The 21,221-nt window shown below is 30.8% G+C and overlaps 2 protein-coding genes across 2 annotated transcripts; one reads left to right on the top strand and one right to left on the bottom strand.

Moving 5' to 3' along the window:
- Positions 1-1,283: 1,283 nt before the first annotated feature.
- LOC112528931 (LOB domain-containing protein 12-like) lies at positions 1,284-2,075 on the bottom strand. Its single transcript, XM_025139979.1, has 2 exons — positions 1,850-2,075; positions 1,284-1,735 (listed from the first exon to the last, which is right to left on the bottom strand). Exons 1-2 carry the CDS (start codon positions 2,006-2,008, stop codon positions 1,331-1,333), a joined length of 564 nt encoding a protein of 187 aa, XP_024995747.1. The 5' UTR covers positions 2,009-2,075; the 3' UTR covers positions 1,284-1,330.
- A 12,953-nt stretch (positions 2,076-15,028) lies between these two features.
- LOC112528925 (ferritin-4, chloroplastic-like) lies at positions 15,029-17,534 on the top strand. The gene is made up of 8 exons (XM_025139966.1): positions 15,029-15,416; positions 15,921-16,004; positions 16,090-16,150; positions 16,225-16,312; positions 16,758-16,819; positions 16,919-16,984; positions 17,086-17,149; positions 17,237-17,534. Exons 1-8 carry the CDS (start codon positions 15,115-15,117, stop codon positions 17,284-17,286), a joined length of 777 nt encoding a protein of 258 aa, XP_024995734.1. The 5' UTR covers positions 15,029-15,114; the 3' UTR covers positions 17,287-17,534.
- Positions 17,535-21,221: the final 3,687 nt, after the last annotated feature.

The following is a 21,221-nucleotide window of genomic DNA, read 5'->3' on the forward strand; positions in this document are numbered from 1 at the left end:
TTTAATCACCCTTTGCTTGTCATAAACTCACCACCACTCACTCCATGTGAACAAACACTCTTGACCACCTTGCCAAAGTGGCAAGAAACTTGTACTGTTGTACATGCAGCAAGTACAAGTATTTCATGCATGGAATGTCTTAGACATCCAAGTTTTGCAGCCTTCTATGCCTCAAATTCTAAATGGGCAAGAAAGCGGGGTGTTCAGTCAAGTAGTTCACGCTAACTCTCTATTGGTCATAGTTTCCTGCTGTTGCGGCCGGTGCTCGTTTGCGCGCGCGTGAACCAACCCAATTTAGCTTTAAGTTTAGTGTCATTTGAGGTTTATATGATTGGCATTTGGCATAGATACCATTAAAGATGCTTTTTTAGTTTAAAATATGTTTCTTCTGAGTTCTGAGTTGAGAACATGCTAATTGGTTTTTAGAAGATTCTGTCTATTTAAAATGAGCACCGACCCTCTAAAGGAATCAGGGCTCCATTTATTCTTACAACATTCATAAGTCCCGTTTGCATTGTGTACAAAGAATAAAAACATGAACCCTAGACCCCAACTCCATCTAGGATTTACTGTATTCGTTTGATTTGGTTTATAAGCTTGTTTTACTGAAATCGAGATGGGTCCCACAACATGTAAGTGAACTTCTCCTGGGTCTTTCTGCCATCGATGTGACTTACACATTACAATAAAATCAGTTTTACAGGACATTAACTCGTCAAATATATGTAAATGTCGTAATAGACTATATTATAGAACTTAAGTTTACAAGATCAAACAACCGTCCATTATATATAAAGATTTACACTCGGATGTTAGAACGTGTTTGAACATCCCATCTAGTCTTATCAACACATATCTTCTTATATTAAAAACTATATATCACGCTATTATGACATTTAGACATATTTGATGTCATATAAGACCGATTTTGTTTTAGAGATAGTAATCGGTTGTTAGTCACTGCTATGCTTTGACTATTAACGTGTTTGATATCGAAAATCGTCCCATAGTTTTTTATTATATATATATATGTATATATATATATATATATATGTGTGTGTGTGTGTGTTTGTTTATTTTTGTAGTGTTTAATTTTGGCACATGCTAAGGTTGACTCCATTAAACCTACCCATGTTTACCTGCTCTTAACTTGCCATTGTTTTTTTTTTTTTTTGTCTCTCTCTATTTCTAATAATAAGAACAAACCCCAAGTCAGTATGACTCTCTTTCACACACTTACACACCAAGAACAACACACACAGATATATGACGGAAGTCAAGGATTCATTGGAGATCTAAAAAGTAATGATATTATAATTAATGAAACCAGTCATGTCCAGAGAGAAGAAGACTCTCTCTTGAGAGAATCATACTGAATTACAGAATTGGAAGTAAGATTGAAGTGCTGATGATGGTGATTAGTGATGGTATTGTGCAGATATGATGATATCATGTCATTAGAAACGACATCGTCCATTAAGATAGTGGTACTCTGTGCAGGATGAAGTTCTGGTAAGCGACCATTAATGGCGGATGGTGGTTGTTGTTGTTGTTGTTGTTGGATGGTGCATAGTATCTCAGCTTGAGCCATTGCTAACTGGATTTGCAATTGGGAAACCTGATTCTGTAAGTATGAAATCGCACCTACGCATCCGTAAACTGGATCTCGCATTCTCGCATTTGCTTCATAGACCAGACTGCTAACTGCATCTGCTCTCTGATGAAACGGAAGCTCCTATAAACAATTTGTACCAATTAGTTTATTAGTTCTTTTGAAAATATATATACATACAGAAAGTTATATGTATAATTTAGGGTTAATTCGGAGATTAAGATTGTTTGTATGTACCTGCAACATCTTGCTAACATTGCTTGCACCAAAGACCTTATGAACAATGGCGAACTTGTGAGGATCGTCGGAGGGGAAGTAGGGTGCAAATATGCAGTCCTTGGCGCATCGTCTTCGCAGCAGTTTGCATGAAGCGCACGGTGAATGCCCTGCTGCCATTTTTATCCAGAGATGTATGTGTGTGTGTATATATATATATATATATAGAGAGAGAGAGAGAGAGAGAGAGTGACAAAGAAGAAGGAAGTATTGGGAGGATGTGTGCAGAATGGAAGTGGAGTGTTGTGTTTATTTATATTAGTAGTAATTGTGTGTTGTAACTTTGGATCAACGCGTTTATTACTATTATTTAACTTAATTAATTTGTTAAAATAAACTCTTAACACTTGCTTTTATATATATATATATATATATATATATATATACATACATATATATATATATATATATATAGGGTTGGGTTCACATGAGACCAGTCTGTTTTCGTGAGACCCGTAAGACCACATTTTTACACGTAATCTTCACATCAAAAACACTGTGAAGGTTTAAAAAAAGTCGAATCTTCACAGCAAAAACACTGTGAAGGTTTTAAAAAGTCACCTTCACAGCATTTTGCTGTGAAATTTCAAGTGTAAAATGTTGGTCTCACGGGTCTCACAAAAACAGGCTGGTCTTACATGATCCCAAGTATATATATATATATATATATATATATATATATACATATATAAATTTGTGTAAACCGTGCAAACCACCTTCATCTGTCGATTTCATTGTTTAATCTTATGAAATTTTTTCATGAAATTGTTTAATCTTGTGAAATTGTTTCATATAATACTTTTTTTGATGAAGTTGTTTCATATATGGTTGTGAAATTGTTTCATATAATACTTAATGAAACTGTTTCATGTATTTCTCTAACATTAATGAAACTGTTTCATGTATTTCTCTAAAATTAAAATAATGAAGATGATAATATCTATGATTAACACCCTCCACAATAAAAATGATTAATCAACCTCTCATAATTACAAAAAAATGAACAAAATGAAAAATTATGATTGGTTGAATGCGGTTTGCACGGTTTGTACAAATTGAGTGGTTTGCATTTGATCGTTCCCCTACATATATATATTTGATTTGAAAGTGGGGTTTAGGGGTCAGATATGTGCGGATCTGTCTTATATTTCAGATAATAAAACAGTTGTTCTCGTAAATAGTCCCGTTTTAACAAAATTGGCGGTGGAAAGGAAAAATAACCTAAGGCAATAATTGGCTCTTTCATATAACTCTCTCTTCTTTCTATCCATACTAGCCATCTATCGGTTAATAATACCTAAGGGGCCGTTTACAAGACAACTTACCCAATAAGTGCTTACCGGTAAAATTCAACCTATTATTTATTTATCGATAAGATTTTAGTCCACCAAAACGGCATCATATGTAATAATTTACCCGATAAGCTCTTACCGTGATAAGAGTCATCACCTTCACTTATCGGGTAAGACTCATGTTCCTTATCTCGTTCTTACCGGGTAAGACTTTTGGTCCTTGTCATACTCATCCGATAAGGTAATATGACTTGGTAAATGTTTACCCGGGTAAGCGTTGGGTAAACGGCCCCAGTCTTACATCTTTAAGAATACTTATAAGTGGCTCTGTTCTTGAAAATATCTAAGGTTGTCATGCCTATCCTTGAAATTATTGGATGTTCATTTTATAGTATTGTTTGTTGTTTCTCTAAGTATTCTATCTACTACTAAAATCTAAAATTACCTTCTCTACAAAACATTGATATATTCCCCATAATTCATCTGTCATTGATTCTTTTGATTATTTCATCCGTATGTATTTTATTTTTATATTAGAATAGAATATTTCTTGTTATTAACTAAGAAAACTCATACCTTCAGAAAATTATCAGCCATGTGAAACAATCTAATTTATATCTATATTTAAAATTTCAAAACTACTATTGACATTTCATACATTATTGACTTTTTATTACCTAATATTGAGTGCATTAATATTAAGTACTCTCATATCTGTAAAACAACAATAAAATCTCAAATTATAACTAAGATGTACTTTTGACTCTAAGATTGTTGGTTTTTTCTAAAAAAGTTTGTTTTAACCCTAAAAGTTTAAAATGATAATGAAAACATTAACATGATGTGACATAAAAACCCAACTGATTTATATTGATTTACATGAAATGTTATTTTGAATAATCAATATTGTGGTCCCAAATGATGTCAATCTATATACTAAAAAGTATATCATAATTAGTGTTTGGTGGTAGAATGAATTTCCAATGCTACGCAATAATGATGTAATAGATAATATTAATTTAAAAATAATTATTGATTGATTTAGCATCTAAAAATACTCGAAAAACGATTTTATATGAATTATTAATACTTTTTGAGTTCAATGTTTTTTTTTTTCATCCAGAATTATAATAAATAGGAATGGATTTAACGTTCATCTCTCAATTAATATTTTTATTGCTGTAGACAACTAATTTGATTGGTCCAATTTTCAATTTCATAAACATTAATAAATCAAATATGGTTATAAAACTGATATGGACAGGTTCAAACGAGAAACTAAACATTTTGTAAGAATGTAAGAAATTTCAATATCATTATATGATTACACGTATGATACACAATCTTAATCATATATGATTAAATAAATGTTACAATGACAACACAGACGGTTAATCATATATATATGATTAAACACAAACAAAAGAGTGTAAAAGCATCTCCAATGGAGGTTCTTCTAAGAACCTCATTTTTGTCATTCTTTGTTGTCATTCCACTTCCAACTCATCAAATTGAGAACTGACATAAAAGTCCAGAATAGTAATTTTTAACCTCTTTTTTGTGGGTCTCATCTATTTTTTCAACATCGATAATTATATATGAAAAAAACTAGGAAAACAGTGTTGACTCTTACTGATAAGCACTTATCGGGTAACCATTCGAGTAAACAACCCCTAAACGTCAATATCATTATCCATTTTAGTTTAAAAAAATCAACATAGAAATAGATCTTTAGTAACTATTTGTATTTTAGCCTTCGACATGAAGTTTTACTTTGACAAAAAGTAAGACAACTTTCCACAAATACAAGACATGTCTCAGGTTTCTGAGTAGGACCAGTTGGGATTATCGATAATCAACTTTTCGTTCAATTTTTTTTATATTTCTAATAACATATACATTTTTTTTCATTGATGTCTTATATAATCTACACTATATTATAAAACATTTGACAAAAACTCTTAAAAACCATTTTTTATACATGAAGTATTGTTTATTGATGCATATCATTTTTCTAGGTCCTAACTATTAAAACGAAACTGATGAAGACAAGAAGATTGATTAAAAAATTGCCTAGGTCCTACGTCAAGCTGCAATTCAAAAAGTTTGATAAGTGTACACCTGTATTGTTAATTTTAATAGTTCAAAGCAAAATGTTAGCTCAATTACTTTTAATCCAACTTAAAGCTATAATAGAAGTTATTGATAGCCTAGAACTTTAAACTTATAAAAAATTCATAAATCTTATTTTTTTTATTAACCTGGATATCTAACCCGGTATGCGAGCCGACTAATCCTAGGACAGCCGCCCGCTTCCCGGATAGCCTAGAGTCACCGCATTTGACCATCCGTGGCCACAAGTGAATTTTTATTATACTTGGATTCGAATCTGGGACCTTTAGGCACTTTTGACTTTTGGAGTCCAAACTCAAATCAATCAGACACCACCCTTATGATTAATGGATTGTTGACACTTTAAACATCCAAATTCTTTATTGGTTTACTTTTCAAAATTTCTTCTTCAAAAACGACACAAATGAGATCGTTTAATCTATTAATTGTCGTTTGTTTGTATGTACTTGTTTGGAACATTGAACTTGGCTTCTATTTAGATTTTATTGTAGTCACGTGACAAACTCCATTGTTTCTTATGAATAATTTGCTTTAATAACAAAGACTAAACACATTCATTCAATCATTGAATTGTTATTGTTTTTTTAAACACCATAATGTTATGCAAAAATAGTTATAACATTTAACCAATAACGTGGTATCTGATTGGTTTAAGCTTGGGCTCCAAAGGTCAAAAGTGTCTGGAGGTCTTAGGTTCAAATTCAAAGAGAAACAAAAAATATCTTTGTGACCATGGAGGTTCAAATACGGTGACTCTGGACTACCCGTAAAGTAGGTTGTCGCCCTGGGATTAGTCGACTCGCATAGCGGGTTGGATATTCAAGTTAATAAAAAAAAACATAGTTATAAGATCTTTAACAATTATGCTATTTAAAAAAAGACAAATTGCATGAAAAAGTAACGTACTTTAACTTGATTTTTATTTTGGGTAACATACTTTCAAAACTTCTATTTTAATACCTAAGATGTAAAGTTATAAATAATTAAGTACCCGCGTAACCGACTGAAGCATTAACCGGTTACCATGATGATGTGGCGAGTGATGCGGTATCCAGTTAATGCTTCAACAATAATACTGAGGTGGATACCATATAACTCACCACATCAGCATGGTAACCGGTTAATACTTCAGTCAATTACCCGAGTACTTAAATATTTAAAACTTTACATTTTAGGTATCAAAATAGAAGTTGTGAAAATATGTTACCTAAAATATGAATCAAGTTAAAGTACGCTATTTTTTCATACAATTTATCATTTAAAACTTTACATTTTATGTATCAAAATAGAGCAAAAGAGAAATCTCTAAATTTTGAAGAAACGGGAAGAAAAAAAAAAAAAGATAACATACCTGATTAAGATGCTCCAAAAAGTCATGAAATTTATTCTCTTTGTCTTAATTAAATAGCGGGTAAATTGTATAAAAACGAAATAAATTTTATTTCTGTTATATTTTAGGGAATCTAGATTAAAATGGTTTATTTTAAAAAAACGTATGTCTTTTTATGTAATTAAGAGGACATAGTATGACTTTGTAAAAAAAAAAATGAAATGTACAGCTTTTGTAACCAAAAGTATGTCTTAGATATCAAAATCAAAGTTTTAAAGTAGGTTTTCTATAGAAATCAGAACAAAATACATTTTCTTTTTATGCAATGTGCCTTTAAATCTGTTAAAGAAAAAAAAATCATATTTCAAGGATCAAATAATCACGTATGTTTTAAACTTGCAAAATCTAGTCAAATGAATATGATGTATGATTAGTGATAGCCAAAAACCGGTTTCGAGCCTCAACAGTGTCGGCCATAACCAGTCCAGGCGTAATCGGTCCCGGTCAAAAATGTTGAGCCCGGTTAAGGTTAGTTATAACCGGTTACGGTCGGTCGATCCGGTCCAAACCATTAAAAAAAAATTAATGATAGATTTTTAAAATACATTATAAAATTTGTAATTGAGTCACTCAAATATACTTTAAAAATGCGTCTTATTATAATTAAAATTATATTGTTTTCCAAATTGTGAACGTTTTCTTTTCTGATTTTTGCGAATTGAGAACTTGGTATGTAAATCCCTCAACCAAAACACTTATTTATAGTGTTTAGAAAACAAAAAATCTAAAAAACGGCCACCTAACAGCTATAAAAACGGCTAGTTTTTTGAAAAAACTGGGTCGGGCCAGGCCGGGCTCATAACCGGTCCCTGGTTCTGGTTCCAAGAATCGCTCCAAAACATGAACTGGTCCCGGTTTCCAGTCCTATAACTTGTCCCGGGCCGGTTTGACCATCACTATGTATGTTGGTTGATGAGTTTGCAAATCTTTTATTTCATTATAACAAAATGATCCCATATGGATCTTATTTTCTGAAATCAACAGAAGAAGGACGAGAAAATTAGATCAAAATCCCCTCACGTGAGGAGATTTGCAAACTAGAGATCGTCTAAATTATCGTCGCTAGTTTAAGAAACATTAAGCCGAATTAGAAGCAACTACAACAGACGTTTAGAAACATTAAGTCACAACAATCATAAATAAAGATTTCTAATAATTAAGTTGAACGGCAAAAATTAAAGTTTTCAACATAACACAAGGACTAAAAGTGTAGTTTACTTTTTAAACTAAGGCAGTGTTTGTTTTTTATGAGATGCTGAAGTATCAAGTCTTATTTCACTTTTTAATAAGAGATGATATTGAAGTCTGAAATTTGAATCAATAATAATGTTTGTTTTTTTAAACTAATAAATGTCTGAATTTGTTTTAAATTTGTCTATTTTATCCATTAAAAAATTATAATTTTAAACTTATAAATAAATCTATACAATTTCACATATTTATTCATCATCATCATCGTCATGAAATTTACATCTAAATTATATAATTATGATCCATTAATATGGCATTAACGGTATTTAACACATTTAAATCCTATTAAAATACATCAATTGAGACAGGTGAGGATCGATTTGGAAAGGATCCGACTGAGAGAAATGACTGATTATTGAGAAACGTCGTTGTTAAGAGTTTGGAGAACAATAAAAGGCAAATAAGATATTGGTTTACCTCTTATCAGATAAGAGATGAATAAAAAATAAGTCCCTTTAACAAATTGAAAAAACCAAACAGTCCAAATAACTTTATCTTTTGATGAATCAGACATAAAAAGCTAACACAGAGAGAGAGAGAGAGAGAGAGAGAGAGAGAGAGAGAGAGAGAGAGAGAGAGAAAACAGACATTTTCTTCTTGGAGGCAAGACATAGCATTTAATGAGCATAGTGGGTAACTAATAAAAGTAATATATCATATAAGATGCTTATTCTGATTTTGTTTTGAATGAAAAATTGATATTTAATATTAAATATAATATAATATTATAAATTAGAATTTTTAATATAATAAAAAATTGATATATTGAACCACAACTTGTTGTAAAATTTAGTTTTAATCATTTCGATTTAATACAAATAATATTAAATTACAAAAAAAATAAAATAAAAGAGTTAACATTTTATTTATTTATTTCCAGTCTAGCTTATCATATATATATATATATCCAATCACCTTTGCCTTTTGGAATGAGATCGATGCCCATGTTTTTATACAATTTGTTTCCATATTGTATGATTGTCCCTTTTTAATTTAGGGCTTATTAGCAGCTTAATGAGCTTAATAAGACTTGCATCATATTCAATGTGCTATACATGAATGTTTGGTAGTGGCCTAACGATATAAAAATCAACTTATTTAGTAAATTTTTAGGATGAAGTTTTATGTAGAAAACCAAGTTTTTTTCAACTTGTCTCTCCTTGTTTCATGACAAATGCAAGGTGGTCCTTGCTAATTCACACAAGATTCCACCCAAAAAAAAAAAACCAAATTCTGACTTACGTAAAGTTGTCAGAGTACAATTAACCTCTGAGTACAAATAATAATCCACTTTGTTACATGATTTCTTTTTCATATAGATAGATATAGGAGAGAATCAATAAATTCCTTTTCGGGAGCGATTCATCCTTCTCGAACGCAACATACAACTCTCCGATGTACTGTGTTCTTCAAGTGTGCCTGTTCCTCTTCGAAATGATGTCACTACCACCCTAATTAATATTTCAAGTATAATCACAATTTGGGCCTCAAGTGGAAGCCCAATGTAGCATCTTGATTTTTTTTTAAAGTTTTTTAAAACCCAATAACATTTTCTATTTTCATGGAAGCAAATTTCAGTTTTAAAATACCATTTCACGGTCCAAAAATAAAATCAGTATTGTTTACAGATTGGGCCTTAAGTTGAAGCTCACCAAAGTTGTTATAGGTAGAGAACTAGAGATGATCAAAAATTGGTTTTGGATTGGGCCAGGTTGGGTTCAAATCGGTCCTGATTCGAGATTTGCCTTTTATAACCTGTCTGTCCTATGGTAACCAGTCTCGATCTCGGTCCCGACCAAAGACATTCGGCATGTTCTTCATGTACAAAGCCTGGTCTCTAGAACTGGTCATGGTCCTAGGATGGGCCCAGATCGGTTTCAATTTTTTTGTTCCACAAATCAATTTTAAACATAAATTTTTTGAACTGTATTATATTGAAATACACTTTAAAATATCTAATTTGGTCATTCAAATACACTTTTATTATTTTTGACATAAAAATGTTTTTATAATTACAATTTTTGAAATTTAGTTTTAGAAAAAAAATAGATTTTTTTTTATAGAAATCTTAAAAAACTTGATATAAACCACAAGGATGGTGCATGATTGATTTGAGCTTGGCTCCAAAGGTCAAAAGTGTTGGAGGTATCAGGTTCAAATCTAAGGAGGAACAAAAATCTTCTTGTGGCCACGGAGGTTCAAATGCGGTGACTATGGGCTACCTGCAAAGTAGGTTGTCGTCCTGTGATTGGTCGGCTCGCATAGCAGGTTGAATATCCAAGTTCATAAAAAAAAAACTTGATATATAATTTATAAAAACTATTTCTTTTCTAAAAATCAGATTTATATATAACCAATCTCAGACTAGACCAGTCCTGAATTTTCATAAAATTGTAACCAATTCCGGTCCTAAGCTGATCCCAATTAACCATGCTTAATTATGGGTCAAAAAATTAATGTTGATGAAATAAATACTTCTATTTATGGAAACCATATTTTTGAAAAACTAATGTCCCAAAATAGAAAGTTTTGTTGGGATTTTTGGTTTTTTGTTTTGATACGATACCCCATTAAGTTTTGTATAACAAACACTATGGTGATGTAATATATACTTTAAAAATTATTATAAGCGTACTCGCGTAATGCAGCTAGATACATCCTGATTTTAATATTTCATTTTATTCTTTATCTCAGTCGATGTTATAATATGCCTTTATGTGATTTTGAGAAAGCGATGATATTTTTATTTTTGATTAAAATATATGYTTGAAGATATCATAAAAATTTGACAAAAATATATCGATATTAGTATCAAATTAACTATTTGAAATTCTTCATTTTTTTGTGTAATTTTTTAATTCAATTTTTTTATAACTTAATTTATGTACAATAACGAAGTAATTTATATTTAGTTTAATAATATAATTTTTTTATAAAGATAATAATTATTTATTTTGTTGGAACTCGATAATTATTCTAATTATATTTTAGATTTTTTATATTTTAAAATGAGATGTTCATCCTCTATTTGATTATGTTTATCCGCAGTTATTTATACGAATTCAAACATCGAGCTTTAATAAGTTGTACTTACGCACAATCTACTTGTAATCTTGAGTTTTAAGTAATATGCATTAATAAACAGTACTTTACGCATAAAAAGTGGTTTTAAAGAGTTTTTGTCAAATGATTTATAATATAGAATATATTTTTTTATATAATTTAATTTAAGTTAAATAATAAAATAATTTATTTTGGTTTAATATTATAAATTTTATAAAGATAATAATTAAGTATTCTGTTAGAATTTAATGATTATATTAATTATATTTTAGATTTTTTTTATATTTAAAATGAGATATTTATCCTGTATTTGATTGTGTTTATCTGCAGCTAGTTACACGAATTCGAATATGGAAATAAATCGGATAGGGATAAAATCGTTTAGGGATGAATGAGTTTAAGAGTTTTTAAGAGTTTTAGCCAAATGCTTTATAAGATAGTATATATATATATATATATATATATATATATTTATTTATTTATTAATAATCTATATTATCTTATAAACCAGATTTATCAAATGTCTTAAAAATAATTTTTAATGCACAAAGTACTATACATTTAAGCACAAAGTCTTAAAAACAACTTATAATGCATTAAGTACTACTACTTTATGCATTCGGTCTTAAAACATCTTAATCTACAATTAAAATAACATATAATGCAAGTTACCAATGTACATTATTATCTTTTCTTTTCATGTTACCAAGATACTTTTGACATCTTTCACTCATGTCTTCACCCTCTCATACCTCTATGTCTTCTCCCCATCCCCTAAGGCGAGATTCAAATTGATATTCACTATGAGTTATTAAAAGTTGTTTTATTCATCTCTCATTCAATTGCTTTAGAACTCTCGGTCTCGCTCTCGATCTCTTAATTATTTGCTCTTTGTGTAAATCGAACGTATTTGTGGAGTCGTAATATATTGAATTTTAAATTGTCTATACAATTTTTTCTATTGATAGACTGTAATTGGAACGGTAACTCTTATTTGTTCAAATTGTGTTAATATGTAAAGACCAATTGTAACTTATATCATCATTAAATCTTCTCTAATAAAATCAGTGAAACATCAAAATCATTAAAATTCACGACTATCACCACATTGTACGAGTACACAACTAATTTAAAAAAAAAAAAATTATGTTAATGGTTGGAGTTGGCTTAAATATATAAGCTACTCGTATTAGATGAATCATATATAATTCAAAAACCATATAATTTTAATTGTTTGAATGGTATGAAACTTATTCGATTAATCATATATCATTATTTATTATTTATTTAAGGATTAATCTTTCAATTATTTATATATGTGTTTATGATTTTTTTTTTATTAACTTGGATATTTAATCTGCTATGCGAGTCGACTAATTTCATGACGACCACCTGCTTTGCAGATAGCCCGGACTCACCGTATTTGAACTTTCGTGACCACAAGGGGATTTTTATTTCTCCTTGGATTTGAACCTTGGACCTCCAGGTAATTTTGACCTTTGGAGTCAAGCTCAAACCAATGAGACACCACCCTTGTGGTTATGTGTTTATGATTTAGTCATCACTTTTTACTAATCTACCCTTTGCATATTGCCAAAAAACATATGTCAAAACAAATTCAGCGACCTCCTTCTCGTCACTTTTACATACTTCGTCTCTTCTATGTTTTCTCACTCCTTTGTGTTGTCGTTCTCCGTAAAATTTTCATGATATGCAGCAACTAGGTTTGATTGGACAGTTCTTTGATGTAAAGATATGGCGTTTTTTATGACGACATTTTTTGTGTTAAAGATTTGGGCCTCTTCTTTGAACAAATTTGTTGTTTTTTCTTCGAACTCTGTTAGTATTAATTTTTATTTTTAGTAAGGATCCGTTTACCCATATGCTTACTCGGTAAGCGATTACCAATAGGAGTCAATACTATAATTTGTTTTGATGCGTAAGATTTTAGTATATCAAAAAATATCGAATACAACAATTTACTGGGTAAGCGCTTGTCTGGGTAAGAGTTGTCATACTCACTTACCGGGTAAGACTCTCCATCATTCTCATCGCTCTTACCCGATAAGATTCTTGGCATTTTTCATGTTCATCTAATGAGAAAATTTATGCGGTAATAAACGACCCATAAGTATTAATTTTTGTAAAAAGTAAAAATCTCTAAAAATAAATGATCAAACTCAACCTAAATAAATTAGTTTTTTTTCTACAAATAAAACTTAATATTAATGATAGTTATGTGAAAATCGTTGAATAATAGGATCAACATTTATTTATTTATTAGGAAAAAATTAACTGATTTTCAAACTATAAGATTTCATTTATTTGATGTTTTAAAAACGTCTGGACTAAAAGTGTAGATACATCAAATGCTTATTGGAGTATGTTGTTTTATTTCCGGTAATTGTCTGTGGGTGTTTTTGTCGAGCACCTCAATTATTATAATTGACCTTGAAATCAACAGTTAAGCAAACACTGTAATTACTTTGATAAAACTTAAATTAGTAACTTTTATTGTGTGAGAAAGAGAGTTAAAATAAGAAGCTTAAGAAATGATCTAGACCATTGATCACTTTTAATCTCAAACGCACCCATAAATAAGTATTAGAATAAGACCCAGCCCATTGGGGAATCCGGTCTACCCGCCCCGATAGGGACAGAGATTCCCCGCAAAACCGGGGACAGGGATGGGGACGGTGATACTCGAAAATTAGAGACCGGGTATGGGGACTGGTCCAATTAACGTGGTCCACGTCCCCAAATATTAAATATATTATTTGTAAATGTATTACATTTAATATCTTTTACATTTAAAAATAATATTTTGACAATATTTGCTTATATACAATTTTTGAGTTGTCATACTTTTTTTAGATAAAAAAGGTTGAAAGCCGAAAATGTTTGATTAATCAATTACGTACGATGTTATAACCTTGTTCACATATGGATATTTGATACTCTATAAAAACAGTTTTTAAAAATATGTGAGATTTAAACATGAACCATTATATTTTGGAAAAATTGCACCAAAATGAAACTAACTTTCATCTGATTCTTATTTTGGGGAACCAACTTTCAAAATCGTCATTTTAGGGTCTTTATCAAACTTTTTGTTTATTTAAGAGTCTGGTTGACCCGTTGACCTGTTAATGTTGATACCATCCAGATTTCTTACCAACTAAGATATCCCACATCATATTCATTTTCTGTTTTAAAACTAATATTTTACGTCATATTTAAAATTGCAAAATAATTACAAAAAAATAACTAAAATTTATTTTTTTTCCAAAAATTAATGCAATAAAATCTATTTTTCATTTCAAATTTCGTTTTTTTTATAAATTCAGATATCAAATTGAAGATTTTTTTAAAAAAAAATCCAAATTACCACAATAAAAATTATTTTTTACTAATGCAATAAAAAATCAATTTAATAGAAAAAAAATAATGATACAATAAAAAAAAATATTAAATATCGCATTCAAGATTTTTATATCCAACCAATCCGTATCAATATTAAAGTTTAAATCAAATTTGACAAATCAAACCAAAAGTTTGATAGAGACTCTTAAATTATATGTTCAACAGATCAACCAGATCCTTAAATAAACAAAAAATGTTTGATAAAAACCCCTAAATAACGATTTTGAAAATTAATTTTTCAAAATAAAAATTAGATGAAAATTAGTTCCATTTCAATACCATTTTTTTTACATTTTTGATACTCATGTTTTCCCTTTAACCCAGTCTGTAACGTTTAAAAGTGAATCTGATGACTTTCCAATTTTAAAAAGGTGACTAGGAATATTAATTAAAATAAATATTCGAAATACACACAGAGAAGACAAAAACGTTATCAGAATTTGGAGCATCTACAGGTATGCCATGAGCTAACCACGCGCCTCCTCCATCAGCTCAATCTCGTTCCTCCACGTGTCATTCAATCCTGCGGTTATACATTCACGCTGCTTGGATTATATATCGCCTCCCCTCTTCTTCTTCCTTATCATCATCATCACAATTCACCATCATACACACTCACAGTCAAAACCCTTCGCCGTTTCCCTTGTTTTTCCCTTTCAATTTTAACTAAAATCATGCTTCTCAGAGCTTCTCCGACCATCTTCTTGCCGAACGGCGCCACCGCAGGTGCCGGCGAGAATTTCAGCGGTTCTATGCTTTCTATGCTCTCCTCTTCCTCTGTTTCCTCTCCGTCGGCTATCGTTTGTTCGGCGGCTAAAGGTGGTGCTTCAAACAATAGACCACTTACAGGCGTTGTGTTTGAGCCGTTTGAGGAGGTGAAAAAGGAGCTCAATCTCGTCCCTACTGTCCCTCAACAGTCTCTTGCTCGTCAAAAGTACGCCGATGACTCCGAATCCGTGATTAACGAACAGATCAAGTGAGTTTGTACTTTCAACTTTTCCATTTCATATTTCAATTTGTTCCGACGGTTTGCTGATTTTGTATTCTGATTTCGTTTGCTAAAAGTTTGTGATCACATTAAATGATAATTCCTTGATTTTAGGGTATAATAGATGCTCTCTGTTTGCTCCGCTAGAGCTTATTTATTTGTTCTTGAAACTTAAACATGAAGCCAAACCGCACGGTAGGTGTTTGATAAAAGTACTAAGAGAGCATAAGGTCTAGTTGTATGCATATTTTATTAGGTTTTTGTGAATACATCTTCACGGGGTTTTTATTTTACTAGATCTGGGTGACTGTGTACATGGTATTTCAGTACATTATCTTAATTGTAATTGTCGTTTTTTTGTCGTTTTGATTGGGATTGAACATTTCTTTAATCCATTTTTAATTACATTTCTCCTTGAGTGAAAAGACTTTCCTTATGGTGAGTTTCTCCTTGCTTCTGAAGATAAGTTTCTTTTTTTGTGTTCCTTTTCAGTGTTGAGTACAATGTTTCCTATGTGTATCATGCGATGTATGCCTACTTTGATAGGGACAACGTTGCTCTCAAGGGATTAGCCAAGTAAGTTACTACCATCATTGTCATTTCTAGTAATAGTTGGTGAAAAAAACGTTTAATCTTATCTCTCATTCATGAATCCTTGTAGGTTTTTTAAGGAGTCCAGTGAAGAAGAAAGGGAACATGCTGAAAAGTTCATGGAGTACCAGGTGTTTGATAATTTTCCTAGTAGCCTTTGTAGTTTTTTATGGTTGTTTCGTTTCTAAAGTTTCTTGTTTCTCAGAACAAACGTGGTGGGAAGGTGAAGTTGCAGTCTATTATAATGCCGTTGTCCGAGTTTGATCATGCAGAGAAAGGAGATGCACTTTATGGTAAGTTCTCTATCATCCCTTCTTTGTTACTACACTAATGATTGGCTGATTGCCCACGATTCGGAAGCTATCATAGGTGTGCAAATGTTGTTTCTGTGTAAGTTCCTATTGGGTGAAAGAGTAATTTGTTGGTCTTCTCAGTTAGGGTTTATGGTTATCTCTTCGTTAATTATTGGGTAATGATCATTGCTAGTTCTTGAGCTTATAACATTTAAGTTAGATCTTGTAAATTGCTTGATGTCTGCTCATGACTTTCTTTTGGGTAACTTGGGTTTTGACTATAAGTAATACCATGGGGCCCTGAAGATGCCATGAAAATCTTTAGTGGCCCTAGGGGGACTCGAACTAGTGGCCTATGGAAAGGATCCCCATGACCTAGCCCTTATTTGTCGGTTGAGCCTGCTTATCAGTTAGGTTTGACTCAGGGTTTCTTTTGTGATTGTAGCCATGGAGCTTGCATTGTCACTGGAGAAATTAACAAATGAGAAACTTCTACATGTTCATGCGGTATGCCAATCCTTTTTAGATCAATTAGTAATGACTACTAATAAGCTCAAAGACAAGTGAGATTTGAGTTTCTGAACTGTGATATGTGGGTGAAATCAGGTAGCCAGCAAGAACAACGACGTGCAATTAGCTGATTTTGTTGAAAGCGAGTTCTTGGGTGAACAGGTAGAATTACAGATTTCACTTCACAAATTCTTATATGTGGTTATCTTTTTTCTTTCTTGCCACTGAACGGAAGTTTGATATTACTTTCTCTATGATAAAAGGTCGAGGCAATCAAGAAGATATCTGAATACGTTGCTCAGTTAAGAAGAATCGGCAAAGGACATGGTAAACAGATTCTAAAACTTATCAGTTAAAATCTCAATTCTCTCTTGTTATGGTGGCTAAAAGTTATAGTTTTGTTGAAAATATCAGGAGTTTGGCATTTTAATCAGATGCTTCTCAACGAAGGTGCTGCTGTTTAACCAAATGAAGAAGGCTGGGTACATTTTGGTTAGTGGTAAACCAGAAAGTGCAAAGATGGAGACTAGTTATATAGGTTCTCTATTCCACTATTATGCTTTGTTACAAATGTTTTTCGAGAGTCTGACCTTCAGTAGTTTAGTCTCTGGTTGATATTTTGAATAATTAGAACCATGGAAAATGGGTTTTTTTTGTCTGAATTTCATATTTCTTACACTTATTGATAACCAACATCCTTTTCTTGGCTGAACACAAGTTTTGAGAGGGGACCAAACACAAATAGTGGTTAGAAAATAGAAGGTAAATATGACAAAGACAACTCCTAATTCCAAACCAAATTTTTTGTCTGTTTGTTATCAGTAATTGTCAATCAGAATCTTCTTCTATCTTGAGCCACCCATTCATGCCAATGGTTCTTGTCTTCTTAGATGCTCGGACCCCATCTCGCCCATGGTCTTACCAAATAAGTTAGAATTAAACAAATTTAAATTTTTGTACAAGACTAGAAGTGGAATTGATGGAGAGATTTGGTGAAAAGTGCCGTAGAAATGCGATAGAAACAATTGAAATCAATGAGATCTGGATTTGAAGTGATAACCATCTTCCCAGATTTCTAAAATTATCGGTTGTGGAATTTAATGTCCAAACTTTCTTCACACCAAATATGGATTTAGGGGTCGTTTACGAAACGTTTACTCGGGTAAGTGAAAACCAAGTTACATTACCTTACGGGATGAATATGTAAGGACCAAAAATCTTATCCGGTAAGAGCGAGACAAGGACCAAGAGTCTTACCCGGTAAGTGATGGCGATGGCTTTTACCATGGTAAGCGTTTACTGGGTAAATTATTGCATACGATACTGCTTTTGTGGACTAAAATCTTACCCGAAAAGTAAATGATAGTATTAAATTTTACCAGTAAACGCTTACCAAGTAAGTGTTTGGTAAACGGCCCCTTATACTGGAATTCAATTCCAAACTTTCCTTCAAACCATATACAATATTGAAATGAAATTCAATTCCAAATTCCTTCAAGTCTTGTCGATTCTTGCAAACCATATATGCCTTTAGAAGGTGTTTGGTTTGAAGGATTTCATTGAAATACCATGGGTGGTTGTGGTTGGTATTTCATGAGATTTCGTAATATTTATGTGTAATAATGTTTAAAAACATTTATTTTGTAATGATGAATTAATAAAAAGTTATTATTTAATTATTTTAGAATTATTTATATTTGTTTTTATCAGTTACTTATAAATAATTAAATCCAATTACATTACATTACAATTACAAATTCTATAAACCAAAACAAATCAAATATTTCAAATCCAAAGTCATTCAATTCAAATCCTTTCACAAAATCCAAATCTCATAAAATCATTCCATTAAACCAAACATACCGTACAATGTACAATCCTACAAACACTGGTCATAGCATACAGACAAGTCCAACAATCATTTGTAATAATCAAATGCTAAATATTGTTTAATGAAGTTAGAGATTGTTTGTTTACCTCTTAATAGTTTCATTAAAAGGCAGTCTCTGAATCGTTAATAGGTGAATTTTATTTGGCAAAAAAAAAGTCTAACTCTTAATGGTTCTAAAATCTTCTGAATGATTTTGCATCTTGGGTCTTCCTTAACCACTCAGCACCATAATTTCATTGTAAACAATTATCCAACAATTATATTTCATTTTACACTAAATCGTGAGAGTCTCTTAATCATTTTGTACCAAACCATTCATAAACCACCAAACAGCCTCTTATTTGAGTAATTATCCAGTTTATCACGCCATGACCTTTGAACATCTCCGACAACTATACTATAATATAAATTTTGGTGATTAATAAAGTTCTATGTTTCAACAGCTCTGTTATTTTATAGTAAAATTAAAAAGGAACATGAAAACTTCTAAATTTAGAAAAATCTCTAAAACTCAGAGAAATAACATTTTAATTATTTTATCTGCTCTGGGTTCAATTTCAAATGTCGACAACAACACTAAGTTTATCAAGGTTACGATCGTAATTTGCATGAGGTTATTATTTGGTAGGAAAGTAAGTGAGTGGTATGAAATTGATTATATGAAAGTTAACCGAAAATGCTCCAATAACTTTATGTACAGTGACATGTGGGGGACATGTGATGTGGATATAGCTTTTGAATTTAGTCAATATTGGAATCACTTTTCTTTCATTGAACCCATTTATATTTGACATGCTATTTAGTTTCGTTTACTAAATATTTATCAGTAAGTGTTTATTGGATCTATTAAACTTGTTGTATGAATATGACAATGACCAAAAATCTTATCACCGAGTCTTACCTAATGACGACTCTTACCCGGTTAGCACTTACCAGATATATATTTTGTATATGATGTCGTTTTCACGGATTAGAATCGTACCTGGTAAAGTAAGTGAGAGTGTCGACTTTTACTAATAAACGCTCACCGGATAAGCGTTTGGGCAAACAATCTCTTATCCTACCGTCATAGGGATCTTTTGTGCTATTTAATTTAATTTTTTTTATGTTGGTTGTTGACAAGTGAGAATGGTTGATTCACTTAGTGCTGTTTGGTTAGAGATATTAAACAGTAATCAATGAGAATAAAATTAAAAGAAACTATTTGATTTTATATAATATAATGGACTCATTCTCACACAAAACTCAAAATTTTAATTCCAAGTTAAATTGGAGGGAATGAAAATTCATTTCCTTTTTTATTCCCTGTTATTTTCATTCTCAATCGTATGCGTTTAATATCCCTCCTTCACTTTAATAACATGGAGATGGTTGGTTATGTTGGTTCCATTTTTTGTGAAATTGAACAGGTATTCAATTTCATCGTTAAAAAATTGAATACTTCTAACATAATATAAAATAAAACTTATAATATTATTATTTTCTTTATTTTAACTTTTAATTATTATATTTTAATTTTACATATTCAATTTTATATGATAAAAATAAATAATACTTAATTTTCACAATTTTATACAGTTTTATATTTGTTTAATATTTAGTTTTCACTGTAACATAATACATTTAATCATGTTGTTTTGGTATGTCTTGAATTTCAAAGTCATCAAATTTTTCCAAAAACTCCAATAAGGTACACGATTGCAAAATATTAAAAGAATCGTCCAATTTTATAACAGATGTCTGACAAAACGATCTAAAATACCTTTAATTAATATTTAATTATCAGTTAAAACACGAGAATGTAAATTTTAGTTGCCAAAACATTAAAAATGAACTTTGAACTTAGAAAAACCAATGAGGGCAGTGTACGACATTGTTCGGAATCAAGGGCTTGTCGTTAGAAATGAGATCTGAAATCGAGTTGAGTACCAGTTTGTTTGATTTCAGAATTGCGAAAATAATATTAGGCTCGAATTCTAATATTTTTTGCAAAATAACACTCGAGCAAGATGTTCTTTAACATGTTTGAGTTTATATATATATATATATATATATATATATATATATAGGGGCAGGTTCAAATGCGAACCATCCAATTCTTACAAACCGTGTGAACCAAGTTCGACCAATAAGATAATTCCATTTATTTTTTAATAAATTTAATTGATAAGGTTATTTATGTCATTTTACAAAAAAGTTTGATAATTAAGGAAGTTAGTAATATATTTTATTTAAGGCAAATTTATTAGGAGAAAGTATGAAACATGGTAATGTTTTAAGCTTTTATTGTAATATATTATTAAAATATTTAATTTTAAGAAATTGCAATGGAATGAAGATTCTGGTATCTTGTACAATTAAAAATATGAAGGTGTATGYAATAGATTCATGATAGTTCATRTATCGCAGTAACAGTGCTTGTGAATTTTTTTTTAATGGAGAAGGTGAAAAGATTTCGTTGGATAATAATTAATGAAATCGATTCATGGTAGTGAAACATTTTCATTT

Source organism: Cynara cardunculus, assembly GCF_001531365.2.
Source record: "Cynara cardunculus var. scolymus isolate 2C chromosome LG 1, CcrdV1, whole genome shotgun sequence".
Classification (NCBI taxonomy): domain Eukaryota; kingdom Viridiplantae; phylum Streptophyta; class Magnoliopsida; order Asterales; family Asteraceae; genus Cynara; species Cynara cardunculus.